Source organism: Colias philodice, chromosome 2, assembly GCF_061535455.1.
Source record: "Colias philodice isolate Cphi_HAF_F1 chromosome 2, ilColPhil1 Martin Lab GWU primary, whole genome shotgun sequence".
In the NCBI taxonomy this organism is placed as follows: domain Eukaryota; kingdom Metazoa; phylum Arthropoda; class Insecta; order Lepidoptera; family Pieridae; genus Colias; species Colias philodice.
The window spans coordinates 11,768,957-11,782,676 of record NC_143087.1 but is presented as its reverse complement, the minus strand read 5'-3'; the positions used below and the strand labels follow the sequence as shown (position 1 = coordinate 11,782,676).

The window sequence follows — 13,720 nt, the reverse complement described above, 5'->3', positions numbered from 1 at the left end:
AAAGAAACAAAAAATCTTGGACAGGTGAAAGAGATGCCAACTTTCTTCATCGATGTATTGAGGAAAATTACTGAGTTATTTTATATTGCATAACTTAGGTAATTAATGCGTTGTGACACAGACATATTATGCTCATTTTATTCAATTATTTATTTAAATACACATAATAGCTAACATTAGGCTGTTTCTCTACCAATAATGTGGGAGGATGTGTAGCCAGGAATGTGTTTGTATACAACCAATCATATCGCTCCATTTCGTTTGTAGTTTGAAGCATTTATCGTTTGAAGCGATACTATTGGCTACTTCCAAACACATTCCTCATTACATATTCTCACACATTTTTTGTTGAAAAGCTTAAAGCACCCTTTCAGTTGCCCTATTCGATAGTGGTTTCTATATCTACATTTAGCTGCATTGTCCACTCTTGATGATCTTAGCGTGATGATAATATTATATAGCCGATAGCAGATAGCTCGATACATGGGCTATCTAAAACCGAAAGTATTTTTAAATCGGACCAGTAGTTCCTGAGATTAGCGCGTTCAAACAAAAAAACTCTTCAGCTTTATAATATTAGTATAGATAATGTGATCAGGATTAACGTTTGAGGTATTTTTTACCTGTATTTAGACGCTTTTCAATTGTAAAGTGCATATAAAAAGTTCACTTGTTATTCAGTTTTTTTTCGTTATACCCAAAAGGATTATGTGACATGTCATCGGAATTTTGTTTTGACCTGTTACCCTTGGGAAAGGCATCGGTATTAAAGCAAAAAAAGAGGAATGAATGTTTGTTTTTGTACTTTAATAAATACATAAAACAGGCTCTACTGTAATAAACATACTTGGTAAAAACATAACGTAAAAGCGAATTCTTCCAACTTCCAAAGTAAAAAAAAAATTAGCATTGATATCTTCTATCAGGATTTATTTGTTTATATATTTTTATCAAGTAAGTTAAACTTTTTCATCAGTAGCATGTAGTTCATTATTACCAAATGGTTTAGTCTACATCATGTTTTTAGTCACTCGAGATAGTCAACTGGCACGAAGACGGGGGTCAAAGTGTGTATGTATTCACTACATTTTTCGTAATAAAAAGAGTGAATGTATAAATGGCATTCCTTAATTTAATATTTATAGTCAAATTGTCAACAACATATCCGCTAATCGGAAGGAAACAACGGATCTTTCTGGAAGTTACTATAAATAGTACAATAATTAACATTCGAACAGCGCTTCGAATGCGGATCACCTCATTCATAGCTCCAAATATGGCCGGTGACCATCAGCTCCGTCAAGCAATTATGTCCCCTATAATTATGTAACAAGGCTACATATTAGCATGCAATAAAACTGCATACTTGGCACTTTCAATGTGAAATTTTATAGTATTTTATTTGTTTTAATAGAGTAGGATGATTTTAAGAGAAGTGTGCTTATAAAATAAGGTAATAATTATGAAGACTAATAATAATCAGTACTTATTATACCTTATTTAATTTAAAACGATTCTTATGTATTTGGGTTTGTAGATTAGAATTACCTATACTTATAAGATTACATACAATTAGTTGTCAACTACGAATGGCACACGGTAATTCAGCCTCTAGAAAATTAATACCATTCTCTATCCATTAATTCAACTAAACATATATCAGACGTAGGTTCATATTCATTCTTATACAAGCTTCTATAGCCTCGCTTTAAGAGGGTTATGGGTGAAAATAATCAAATTTTGTTTTGATTAAATAAATAAAAGTACACAGAGAACATGTGCGTACTGTTCTCTTTATACTATGGTATCTACTGACGATAGGGCTTCGGTATCGCTTTATTTGCATTTTATTGTCTAAAACAAAGACTTCTGAAAACATAAACACGTATTGTTCTGTATTTATTTTATTGTTTTGTATGCTGAATATTTATGGCTTCAAAGTCTATGTTGAGAATGATTGTAGATTGTAGTTATTGCTAGATTTTTAACAAATAGAAACAGTGCTGAATCGTCAGTCGTCAGACGATAAATAAAAAAAAAAAGTTCAGCACACGTGTCAGAAGTGAAACTTCTTTGTCTAAATTTATAGATACAAAAATATTTGCCTTACTCCATGACGTGACGGTATTGCCATGACGTGACTTGAAATTATACTCTCAACTTGCCAAAAGAAGTTTCACTCAAAAATAAAAAAAATCTTTCTATAAGTAGTTAACTAATAACATTTTATACAACGCAGTATATAATATCTGAATAATAAAACACAGCGATTTATAAGAAAGGTTTTTATGAGCTTGATAAGGTTTTTTTGTGGCCGTTGCAAACACGTGGCTCGAACAGTCGTGATTAATATTTATACCTACTTTTATTGTCTTCATTCTATTGACTTAATAATTGGCACAACGAACACTTGTACAAGGTCTTAATTTCATGTTTATTTATTGGCAATGCCACCTGCGTTTGTTATACATCGATTTCTTGTCTTTTATCTGACGAAAATTAGTAGATGATTGTCTGAAAGACATTCTCTTCTTCATGATTGAAGAGGGTATCTTTCTATTTTTTAGTCTGCTATAGAGACTAAGTGTAAAATAGCAATGTTTATTATGGATTTTGGTATTTTAAAAAACTCTGCGTAAATGCAGATGTGTTTTCTTTAAATAAATATCTTCTTTTGTAAATACAAGGGACCGTAAGGTGTGGCCTACGGTGTCCAAATTAAATAAATAAATACATTTTGTATTATACAGGATAGGATACGCTATAAATGGTAATCTTATTTGACTACTTTACTATAAATTACAACTGGTCAAGAGCCTTCATACGTGATTGAAATTTTAAATTTTCGATGCGTAATTCTACCTTAGTCTAAGGAACTACTGGTTATCCTCCAACCAACATGTACAATTTAACAACAAATACAATTAAACAACGTGCAACCACAGAATTAATAAATGTAATTGAAAATCGTTTTCCTCAAACGATGCGTCCCTTTGTATTATTTAGTATTAAAAACAAAATGGACAATGTGAAAAGTGAAAACTACGACATAACAAGATTGTACGTGATATTTTAGTACCGTGGCAATGCATTGTTTTAAGCATAGCATAGCTTCTTACTTCTATCGCGGGCCTTGAGCGCGGGGACCGAATCGAGAAATTCCGTAATGAAAAAACCTCACGCTCCCCACTCCGACGGTCGGAGGTGTGGCTTGAAGGCATAGCATGCAATAGCTTTACCGCGGCAGTCCCCGAGTGCCACACGTCGTTTTTTTTTTCTTTTCCATATTTGTTACTTATCGTAAGCATTGGGTTATACTGAAACTATCAACGAGAAAACTAAACAATCCAAAAGGTATATTTTCAATAAAAAGTCGACATTTAAATTCGTGACGTGCACAGCGATTGCGATGAATTGACCTCTCGACTGTTGTTGTTCGCGGCGGGTCAAGTGGTTTAGAACCTTCGCTCTATTTCGGTTCCGTTTGTATTGTTTGTCACATTCTAGAATCTAGATATGTGGAAATTTTGATAATTGTATGAGGAAAATGTATGGAATGGCTCGATCTGGTAGAGGAGATAAATCACGTACGTTAAGTATACGCATGTATAGCGGATATTGAAACAGATAATTTTTAAATATTACTATCCCAGACTACTGGAATAATATTTCAAGGATACTGGAATCTTCTAGTATCTGCAGTTATGATTCTTCCGAAGACTATTTATTTTACTATACTTTTTTTTTCGGAAATATAAATACATACATATTTTTAACTAGATAATGTCGTGTGCTCTATCTAAGAGAAGAAGTGCGAATTCAAAACTAACCCTAATGAATATATTATATAACCATTCGATTTAAATAAACTAAAACTATTGTAGTGCAAAGTACATTCGTTTTATCGTGATATTGAAAGCGGTTATCGTTAAGATACTTTACAGAACTTTATCTGCTGATTAGATTTGTTGGAAAGAAAAGGACGGTCGTGTCCATGCAGTTACGCAATATGGGTTGGCATATAGATATGTAGATTGGTGTTATCATCTTGGACAGTCATCATAATTATCATTATCCCAACTCCAGAAACATAGGTGATTGATAGTTAAGGCCGTAATCCATCATGATGGCTAATACGACACTGGTCACCTAACCATGTCTGGATCATATCAACTGTTCTTTTTCGGACGTGTCGGTTTCCTGAACATATAAAAAAAGACGTGTGGCACTCGGGGACTGCCGCGGTAAAGCTATTGCGTAGCATGCCTTCAAGCCACACCTCCGCGCTCGTCGGAGTGGGGAGCGTGAGGTATTCGTTACGCAATTTCTGGATTCGGTCCCCGCGCTCAAGGCCCGCGATAGAAGCTATGCAATAGCTTAAAAAAATCGGAAATATTATGTCTGTTTATTTACAATCGCTGTAAAGCGTTTGAAACATACCTACTTCTGAATAAAAAAAACTATAATACTCGCGTAAAATTGATTCATTGGTAATCATTGATTTTAAGTTTTACACGTTCTTTTAATCTGTACTAAACCTAGTTGCATTATATTCTGATAAAACATTAATCAAAAGAGTCAAGTGCGGAATATCCTGTGAATAGTGACTAATCAATTTTTATTTGTTTGATGACTTAATATTTATCAACGATCCGTAAAACCATATAAAAGATATCCCAAATAAAGACTGTCTATAAAATAAAGATGTGATGATAAATTTATATCATACTTGGATTAGTGAGTCCGGCTATTTATCCGATTCAATATAATTTACTTATCAATGAATCATAAGTTGATGCTAACCAATAAAATTGATTTATCAATTTTTAAATAGACAATCTATCTATATGTCTCAATCTACCTAGGTATACGAATTACGACATCGATCGTAGATTATAAAACAAACTACTAGCCTCTAGCTTCGGCTTTACCCGAATTTTCTTTTGATAAAAACCTGTGTTACACAAAAAAGATGTAGCCTTCTAATGGTTAAATAACTTTGAAATCGATCAAGTAGTATTTGGCATAAATCCTTAAAAAAGCTTTTCCTCTTTATAATATTAGTACTTATAGAAGATCACGCAATAATTATTTGGTTACCTTCAGTATACATTGAATAAATATATTCTTTTATTTTTCAGCGTTCCTGATATGTGGCAGGCCGTTAATTCTGGTTAACGTGCACTGTAAAGACGCGCTAGATGAAGAAGACAGCACGAGACTGAGAGAGATAGCAGATGTGGCGGTTGGAGCGAAGCTGCAGCTCGCTTTCTTGGGCGAGTTTCAGAAGTGGGATAATGTTAGAAGTGAGTTCTTTTATTTTTAAGCTATTGCATAGCTTCTATCGCGGGCCTTGAGCGCGGGGACTGAATCCAGAAATTCCGTAACGAAAAAACCTCACGCTCCCCACTCCGACGGGCGCGGAGGTGTGGCTTGAAGGCATAGCATGCAATAGCTTTACCGCGGCAGTCCCCGAGTGCCACACGTCTTTTTTTATATAAGTACTAATATTTATAACATTATATCTAGTTTGCATAAAATAAAGGGACGTTTGTTACAGTTAAAAGCTTAACTTTTAACTGAATATTGGTGAAAAGAATTGGCTGGACTTTGGTATTCAGATAGATCTGGATAAAAACAGGGATAGGGTAGAATAAAAATGTTGATACAGATGTAAGCGTATGTATGTGTGTACTCATGTTCGCTAGAAGGCGAGAAATAATTCAATAAATACATACTTCAAATGGGGTCTGTTTGTTATGCGAAAGTTTGTGTGGATGGATGGATGTTTGTTACTCTTTCATGCAATTACTGAACCGATTACAACGAAATATGGTATGCAGGTAGCTGAAGACCCAGAATAAGACATAGGCATATACTTTTATAAGACATATACTTTTTATCCCGGAAATCCCACAGGAACAGGAACTACCTATGTGGGTTTTTCTTTGAAAACTCGGGCAAAGTCGCGGGCGGAAATCTAATCTATGATAAACACGTGATGAAATTATCGATCTGCAGTAGCATCTTATTTACAAACGGTTTACGTTATGCAATAATTAATTGTCTGTCGTATTGATTTCACAACGGGTGTTTGTACTGTGTCCATGCATGCGTAATGTGATAAGTAAGGGCGTATTCAGAAAGAAAGCTTGAAACTTATAAGCGCTTATCGGCGCTTGTCATGTTCATATATTTTCCTGTCAGTGCTGGTAACCCGCGCAGGAAAATATATGAACATGACAAGCGCCGATAAGCGCAATTATAAGTTTCAAGCTTTCTTTCTGAATACGCCCTAAGTGCATAGGATAATTGCATGCAGGAACATGACTAATACGTACTCATAGATAATTTTTATCTCTTAGGGAATAGATTAACAAGAATTTTTCTTTTTTTGACTGAATTCATTCGGTAGCTCCGTGTGTAGGAAGAAGACAATTTATTTATACCCCTAAATGGTAGAGTTAAAGCTGAATAACATTTGGCGGGGCAGCTAGTGCCTAATGTTTAGTTTCTTGAATATTAATTGAAAACATCGTGTTTATCCTTGTTCGTTATCATTGCAGGTGTAAAAAAAATCCTTTATCACTTAATGAAAGCTAACGTCAAATCGTGACATGGCAATTTTATTTTGTCATGATAAAAATTAAGGAATTTTTGTAGATTATATAAAATAAAACATTTATATTTCAAAGTATTTTTTTTAAATGTTTTGTTACTTTAAGAACTATTGTAATTATAAAATTTTTCACAATATGGTCAAATGAGTTAAGACGTGTAGAGTTAGATACTTGGCTCTACATTCGATCTGATAACTGTTCAGAGTGGCTTCTTGGCATTTACATGCATTTATATTTCTTTTGATAGGTTTTTTTTTTATTTCTTCAAGGTATTCAATTCAATAGGTTTTTTTTTATTTCTTCAAGGTAGTCAATACTCAATAGATGTAGTTTAATTTAGACCTTAGCATTCAAGAGTGCAGGTTCCATCTTCGATTATAGGTAATTGGATATTGGAACGATAGTGTCGCCTTCAATAAGTAAGTATAGTTGCCGGCACGTAACTTGACCACTTTTTAGCGTAGCTTGCGCCAGGTAGATTGGCATCCTGCGAATATTCCCAAAATAACTTATTTACTCATAATTAACACTCAAATCACTAATTACCTTACATAACTCATTTAATAATTGATAAGCGGGCTTTGTTCAAAGCTGTCATCGCAACCGAGTGACCGCTAACAGATAATGTGACCTTTGAGCTAGCGGGGATTAAATCTATTTGCTCATTAGTTACATGATTCATTTGTTTGTAACTAGCTTTAGAATGTGACTTTCCCTGGGTATACAGAAATCGTTTGTTTTATAAATTATCGTCCGTACTCTGTAGGCGGTGCTTAAAGATCGGGATTTATTAAAGCCCATGTGTTTGGTGGAATCTCTATCCGTTTTTATTTAAATATCGAAATCAGTTCTGTACTTTAGCCGTGAGAGCGTAAGTCGTAACAAAGATATCTCTCTGCCTCACGTTACTGTTCTCGTATTAGGTGATGAGTATGTTTGATAATAAGCTGACAACTTTAAAAGGAGCTAAAATACACAATGACGTCTAGAGACTAAAATGTCTTACTAAATCCTCCTATACATCAATATCTTCGGTTTATCTCAAGTTGTTGTATATTTTGTTTCTTTTCAACGTTAAAAATTGGTAAAAGCGACCCTTTTCAAGGTTATTCACAATTTTATATCCTAAATAAGAACCTTAAAATATAATTAACCTCTATAATTACAAATTAGCTCGGTAATCCTGCTCTTATCGTTGTATGAATAAGATTAGAGATATTGCAACATTTTAAAATTGATTAACTATATTATAGATAAAAGATACTTAAGATAGACTTGTTGCCTAATAATTATTCAATACTAGTAGTGCCGCGCAATTTCACATGCAAGAACGCCTGAAAATTAGTAATTCTAAAGCTGATGTGAAAAATTTTGTACATATGCTACATCACTGCCAATTATCATCAAAATCTGTTTAATAGTTTTCGTTAAGAGTAAAAAACATACATACATCAATTCAGGTTAATATTAAGAAAATAAAAAAAAATTTATAGGTCTTAAAGCTTGTTACTAAAGGTCTCTTTTGTCAACAGTGTTACAGAACTGCGAGTCGTTACTCGACGAAGAAATAAAAACAACGGTGGATGCGACTGTATCGGGAAATAGCACAATATTATGTCCCGGGACGATAGACGCTAGCAACTTTATAGGACGCTCGGGGGCGGTTAAATCTGGGCTCTGTCACCTGGCAATACCACGAGGATGGTCCTGGGGAGGACCAGCTTCTCCCTTCTGCCCGGTGTGGACAGAACTAAAAATACCCGATTGACAAAAAATAAAATTTGTCGATGGTAGAAAATTATCTGTGGTGTACTGCGCGACTACGGCGCTCTTCCTTCTCGTACAGTGTCTATACTTTGTGGTCCATATTTTGAATATCGTGTAGAACGACCTTTTTTTTAATTTCCCGCTATTTTCAAGTTTCGTTTTTTTGGGGATTTTGTATAACTTAAGCAAATCAAATTTATCATACATTAATCGATTTATTACTTCTGTAATAAATAAATGTAATTATTGTAACATAATTATGACTTATATATTCAAGTGTAGATAATAACGATTTCTGTATATAGGCTGTATTTTTATTGTATCATGTTCCTTTTAAATACTTCCATTTGAGTAGCTGATGAATTGCGTCCTCTGGTTTAAATAATATTAAAAAATGCTATATTTTTGAAAATAAATAAATTGCTACTTAACATTTTCATTAATTCCACTTTTAGATTTTAAGGAATCGAGGCCAAATTTTTTGTGTCAATAATGAATTTTTTTATCAGATTCAAGTAGAGTTCAACAATTTTATAATATAAAAACTATTTTTCTCGATACTACAATAGATATTTTTCCCAATATTTGCTTAGATAATAGAAGATAATATTTTTAAAGCGCAATAGTTTAAATTCCATACGAATAGTGTGTAACGGGCATCATTATGATATTAAATGTATATAAATTGAAGGGTATTTTAAATTCATTGTACCTGAGAAAATTCCTCTTAGATGTAAAAATAGATTCAAGAAATTTTTTTTTTGCCAAAATTTAGTTGAAATAATTTGCCAACAAATAGTTTACTTTTGAAGTTTGCGTGAAGAAATAAATCGTCTCAAATATAGAGATTATGGAAACTATGTGATATCACATACAAAGTATTGAATGAATATTTTTGTATAATGTGTATATACTGTGTAGTGATTGATCTCGTATTTATAAATGTAGAGTTTATTTTTACGAATGTGACACTTGCAATTTTTTTTTTACTTTTTTTTGGCTCGAGACTGTGGTATTTTTAATTCAATGAAATATGTTGGCGGTATGTTTAAGATTTAATGAACTTTTTTGTTTTTTTTTTATGATTTATGTGCATTATGTCGTATTTATAGACAATATAGTATATTAAATATAATATTACACTACCACGGTCTCTCACTTCGCTTATTTTAATTGTGATTTTTTTTATTCTAAGCAAGTTTTATGAACTAAGTGACCATTCAAGCAATAATATTATTTTATAAACACTTCAAATATGAATTTAAATGTGTTAGTGTCGCAAATTACCTATATTTTGTGATAAATAGTAAATTATTTTAACCACGTAAATTATGTTTTATGTTACGGCTTCGGTGTAATTTATTTGGTGAATTTTAATAAATCAATCAAATATAAATTGTTGTTTTAATTTTATGTAGAAGAGGTTATTTTTTAATATAGGTATTTAAGTTTAATGATTGTAGTACCTTAGAGATTAAATAATGCGAAAATGTTTTCTGTTTACTGAGATTATTAGGAAAAATAATTTAAATGTAATTTATTAAATTAAATAATTTATTAGCGCAACTCTTTCTCAACTCACTACAACAATGTGACAATAATACATCTCTCTAGTTAGCCTATTGTCAAATTCTTTATTACATAGATGTCAACAAAAACTATCAAATGTTTGAACAACAAAAATGCCCAACGCGAAACAAAAAGTAGATTCACTGCTATTCAACTACGAATCGACATACCGAACCGATTACCAACGGTACATAATCAAGGAATATCCCAAAACAGTATACAAACCGCGAGTCAGTCACTATGTAAGAGGTCTACCAGATTATAAGAATGTACATACAATGAGGGAGTGGAGGGGAGACAGACCTCCTTTTAATATCCTGCACAAACCTAAGGATGTTGTTAGAACGAACCCCAGAATTGTGCAACAGGCATTTGTAAGTATTTAATGTATTGGCCCATTGGGTATTCTTACCGTAACATACATATTTTTTATGGACCAGCCGTACCTTGCTAACTACCTTGACTATAGATATTTTTTTTATAACTACAGGAATAGAATTCACAACGACTAGACCCCATCTATGACTCATTAAAACACAAAAATAACTTATATTTTATTATTACGTTACAATTTACAAACAATCGCTACAGGAAGTTAGAATTCCCGCGCAGATAATCCAAACAATGACGTAACTAAACTAACCCATCATTATCTGTGGTATTTTAGGAAAAGCCCATAGATATAGATAGGGAAGAGGTCCAAAAGACAAGGCCTCGATTGGTTATGACTCCAGCAGTTAGTATGGATGATATAGAGGATCCTCGTGCGCGGGAAATCCTTTGCAATGACATGTATACGAGTGACATGACGAGAGCCACGCGGGAGGCTGTCACTCCGAGTGTGAATGTTGCCGCGCCTCTGCCGGGACTGCCTGCGCAGACTAATCCTGTAATACCTTTGATATTAAGTAGTCTAGTGACTAGTCACAATTTTATTATATTGTTTCTATTTGATTCGTTTAAAGTTAAATATACTAGATACTTATATCAGAGACGTATCTACTTCGTGATAATGGTTTGCATTCTGTTATTTAAAACTTTATTTTTTCCAAACTAGTTATCTTCTTTATTTTGTAGTTATAATACCACACAACATTCATATGCCAAGTAGCGAATTTCAGGAACAATTCTTCAAAAGATAAAGAATGGTCTTATTGAAATCTACAATTTTATCTACGAAACAAACTCCTAATAAAAGTACCTATTTCATACTTATCCAAATCAGCAATCTGACACATTGAATTATTTCCAAAAGATATTCCTGCCAAAACTACAACCGCCGGTGGTGTCCCCTGAGTGGCGAATGGAGAGCGTGTCCTGGGACGGAAAGCAACTGAGAAGCTATTGTGATCCCACTAAATCATTCTGGCTTACACAAAAGTTACCTAGGTTTGAATTTCAAATACAAATAGCTATACATAATACGTGTTTTATACGAAGGAGATCGAACTTGCGGTACCTATACTGTGCTGTGCCCCGCGGTTTTAACCGCATTGCTCCGATTCTTTGGTAGACGATATATATAGCATTATATGTTTTCCCGACCTTTTAGTAACATTAATTCAAAATTTAAAGTAAATCTATGCAGTACTTTTTGAGTTTAGCTCGGACATACATACGGACAAACAGACAAAATCATAGAGATCTAGAGAGATGCCAATCGCTTGCGCTGAGTACGAAACCTGTGTCTCATAACAAATTTACGCACACAACAGTAAACAAAATATAAACAATACTTCGCGTTGTGTGCGTGTCATCACACAAAAATTTGAGAGCGACTATTCGTTCGCACACTAGATTGTAAGTGACGTACGTATACAGCACCACACAGCCGCAAGATATGCGTTTACGATAGGGATTGCTTGTCGATAAAATGAGAAACGTTAAAATTAAAACAATTTATAGGCAATACAGTAACTACGTAGAAAATAGAAATGGACACCTTGATGGTAGCATTCATGGTGATGAAGTACATAAAGCATTGCCTATTGACTTATTGTAAAGTAATATAAGTATGAAATAAGTGACTTCTTTTTTTAATCCATGTATAATAATTACTATAAAATTATTGCTCGAGTACCTATCAAATAATAATAATACAATCAGATATTAAGCTAATAGTAATACATTATGATATAAAAATAAGGTAGTAAAATAATACATAATACGATAAAAAATCCGAATCTTATCGACATGGACACACTCGACGCGCATCCTCAACTAACGACCGCGAGCAGCGGCCTGTACTACACGATCGAACGTTTTGTTAGCTTTATTATGTTCATTATACATTGCGGTATTCGAACTTCGCGTTTGAATAGAGTCACGTACAGAAGAAGCATTGTAAACTATTTACATAAATTATTGTGACTGTTTTTCTGTCACATAATGAAGACAAGAAATCACTCTACGTAATATTGTTTTTGAAATTTTAGTAAGAAAATCGTATAATTTTCAGTACTTACCGATGGTATGTGATTCCATTTGACTTAAAGTTGCTGGTTTCACTTCGGTTTTTACAAACTTTAACGGAACAACACGGCATTGTCAAATAATACCCGGCCGACGGTCGAACGTCAACTGAATGCAACAAACAGCATGTGTTCTTTTTTTGGGCATATTGCTGCGACATCGGCCCCGCCCCCTAACCGTATCTCCCTTTAGTTTCTTTGATCTGTGGACAAAACCTAATAACTATTTTTGGCTTCGATATCGATTGCAGACCACGCCGCGCAAGTATTCTTCAAAAAAAATTCAATAAAAAAATTGTCTAAAAGGAATAAAAAGAATTATCAAAGTCCATTTAATATATTATGTATAGTAGGTACAATCATAGTTATCATAGAAGAACAATAATACCCGGAGTTATGGTTAAATTGTAGATAACAATGGATACAAATAACAATAAAATAAAGATAGGTAAATTAATATCTGTATCATTTTTACGATTAAAAAAATCATTTTGTAGAATATAAACATTTGAATATTTTCAGGTGCCGTATGTGTGAAGAAACTGCAATTGTCAAACAACACCGAGATAATTTGCGAGAAATGAAACAAAGTAAATAATTATCATCGAAATCAGTGTCTCATTTTATATGTAGGTATATATGTACATTAACAATTTATGTTATTAACTAGTTATTAATTATTAGTTAAAATTTGCCTTTTCCGTAGTTTATTTTATTTTTTGTATGTACACATGTTTATTACCTATCTATACTAATATTATAAAGAGGAAAAGTTTGTAAGTATGTATGTATGTATGTATGTATGTATGGTTTTCACGCAAAAACTACTGGACCGATTTCAAAAATTCTTTCACTATTAGAAAGCTGCATCTTTACTGAGCAACATAGGCTATATTGCATTTTCAAAAAAATTAGAGATCCTTACCAAAAATGCAATAATGTAACCCAAGGTGTAAAAAAATCCTCAATAAAACTTCTGTCATCGCGTGCGCTGCGGAATCTATTGAAGATAGAACAAAAAAATGTTCTACGGTATTATAGAATGGATCAATATCTACAAGAAAGTCCGCGATACCATATGTCCATCTTCAGTAGTTATGTTACTACAACAACTTTTTTACGTTTTCAAAGTAAATAGAAGTGCCGACAGTAATCAAACCATGTTATCCATACACATATATTAATCCTTATCCCATTAAATGATGTTTTATTATAGACTGTTTCAATACCAGCAAAATACTTTTTAAATGAAAAGAATTGGATATTCCATTCAAAAGATATAACGAATTTTTA

At 33.0% G+C, this 13,720-nt stretch overlaps 2 protein-coding genes across 2 annotated transcripts in view; both read left to right on the top strand.

Moving 5' to 3' along the window:
* Positions 1–9,783, top strand: part of LOC149490815 (endonuclease/exonuclease/phosphatase family domain-containing protein 1-like) — a 34,764-nt gene extending 24,981 nt beyond the window's left edge. Inside the window, exons 5-6 of the mRNA XM_089709078.1 lie at positions 5,142–5,306; positions 8,153–9,783. Coding sequence (XP_089565204.1) covers positions 5,142–5,306; positions 8,153–8,388 — 401 coding nt within the window. The 3' untranslated portion in view covers positions 8,389–9,783. The remainder of the gene's footprint in view (positions 1–5,141; positions 5,307–8,152) is intronic.
* A 286-nt stretch (positions 9,784–10,069) lies between these two features.
* LOC149490814 (uncharacterized) lies at positions 10,070–13,025 on the top strand. Its single transcript, XM_089711268.1, has 4 exons — positions 10,070–10,330; positions 10,624–10,845; positions 11,212–11,345; positions 12,950–13,025. Exons 1-4 carry the CDS (start codon positions 10,070–10,072, stop codon positions 13,023–13,025), a joined length of 693 nt encoding a protein of 230 aa, XP_089567394.1.
* Positions 13,026–13,720: the final 695 nt, after the last annotated feature.

Excerpts from the sequence above, each read along its gene's own strand:
- LOC149490814 (XM_089711268.1), top strand. The coding sequence starts at position 10,070 with ATGCCCAACGCGAAACAAAAAGTAGATTCACTGCTATTCAACTACGAA. Across the intron at positions 10,846-11,211 it reads TGCCTGCGCAGACTAATCCT|ATATTCCTGCCAAAACTACA; the intron begins GTAATACCTTTG and ends TATTTCCAAAAG. Across the intron at positions 11,346-12,949 it reads CTTACACAAAAGTTACCTAG|GTGCCGTATGTGTGAAGAAA; the intron begins GTTTGAATTTCA and ends GAATATTTTCAG.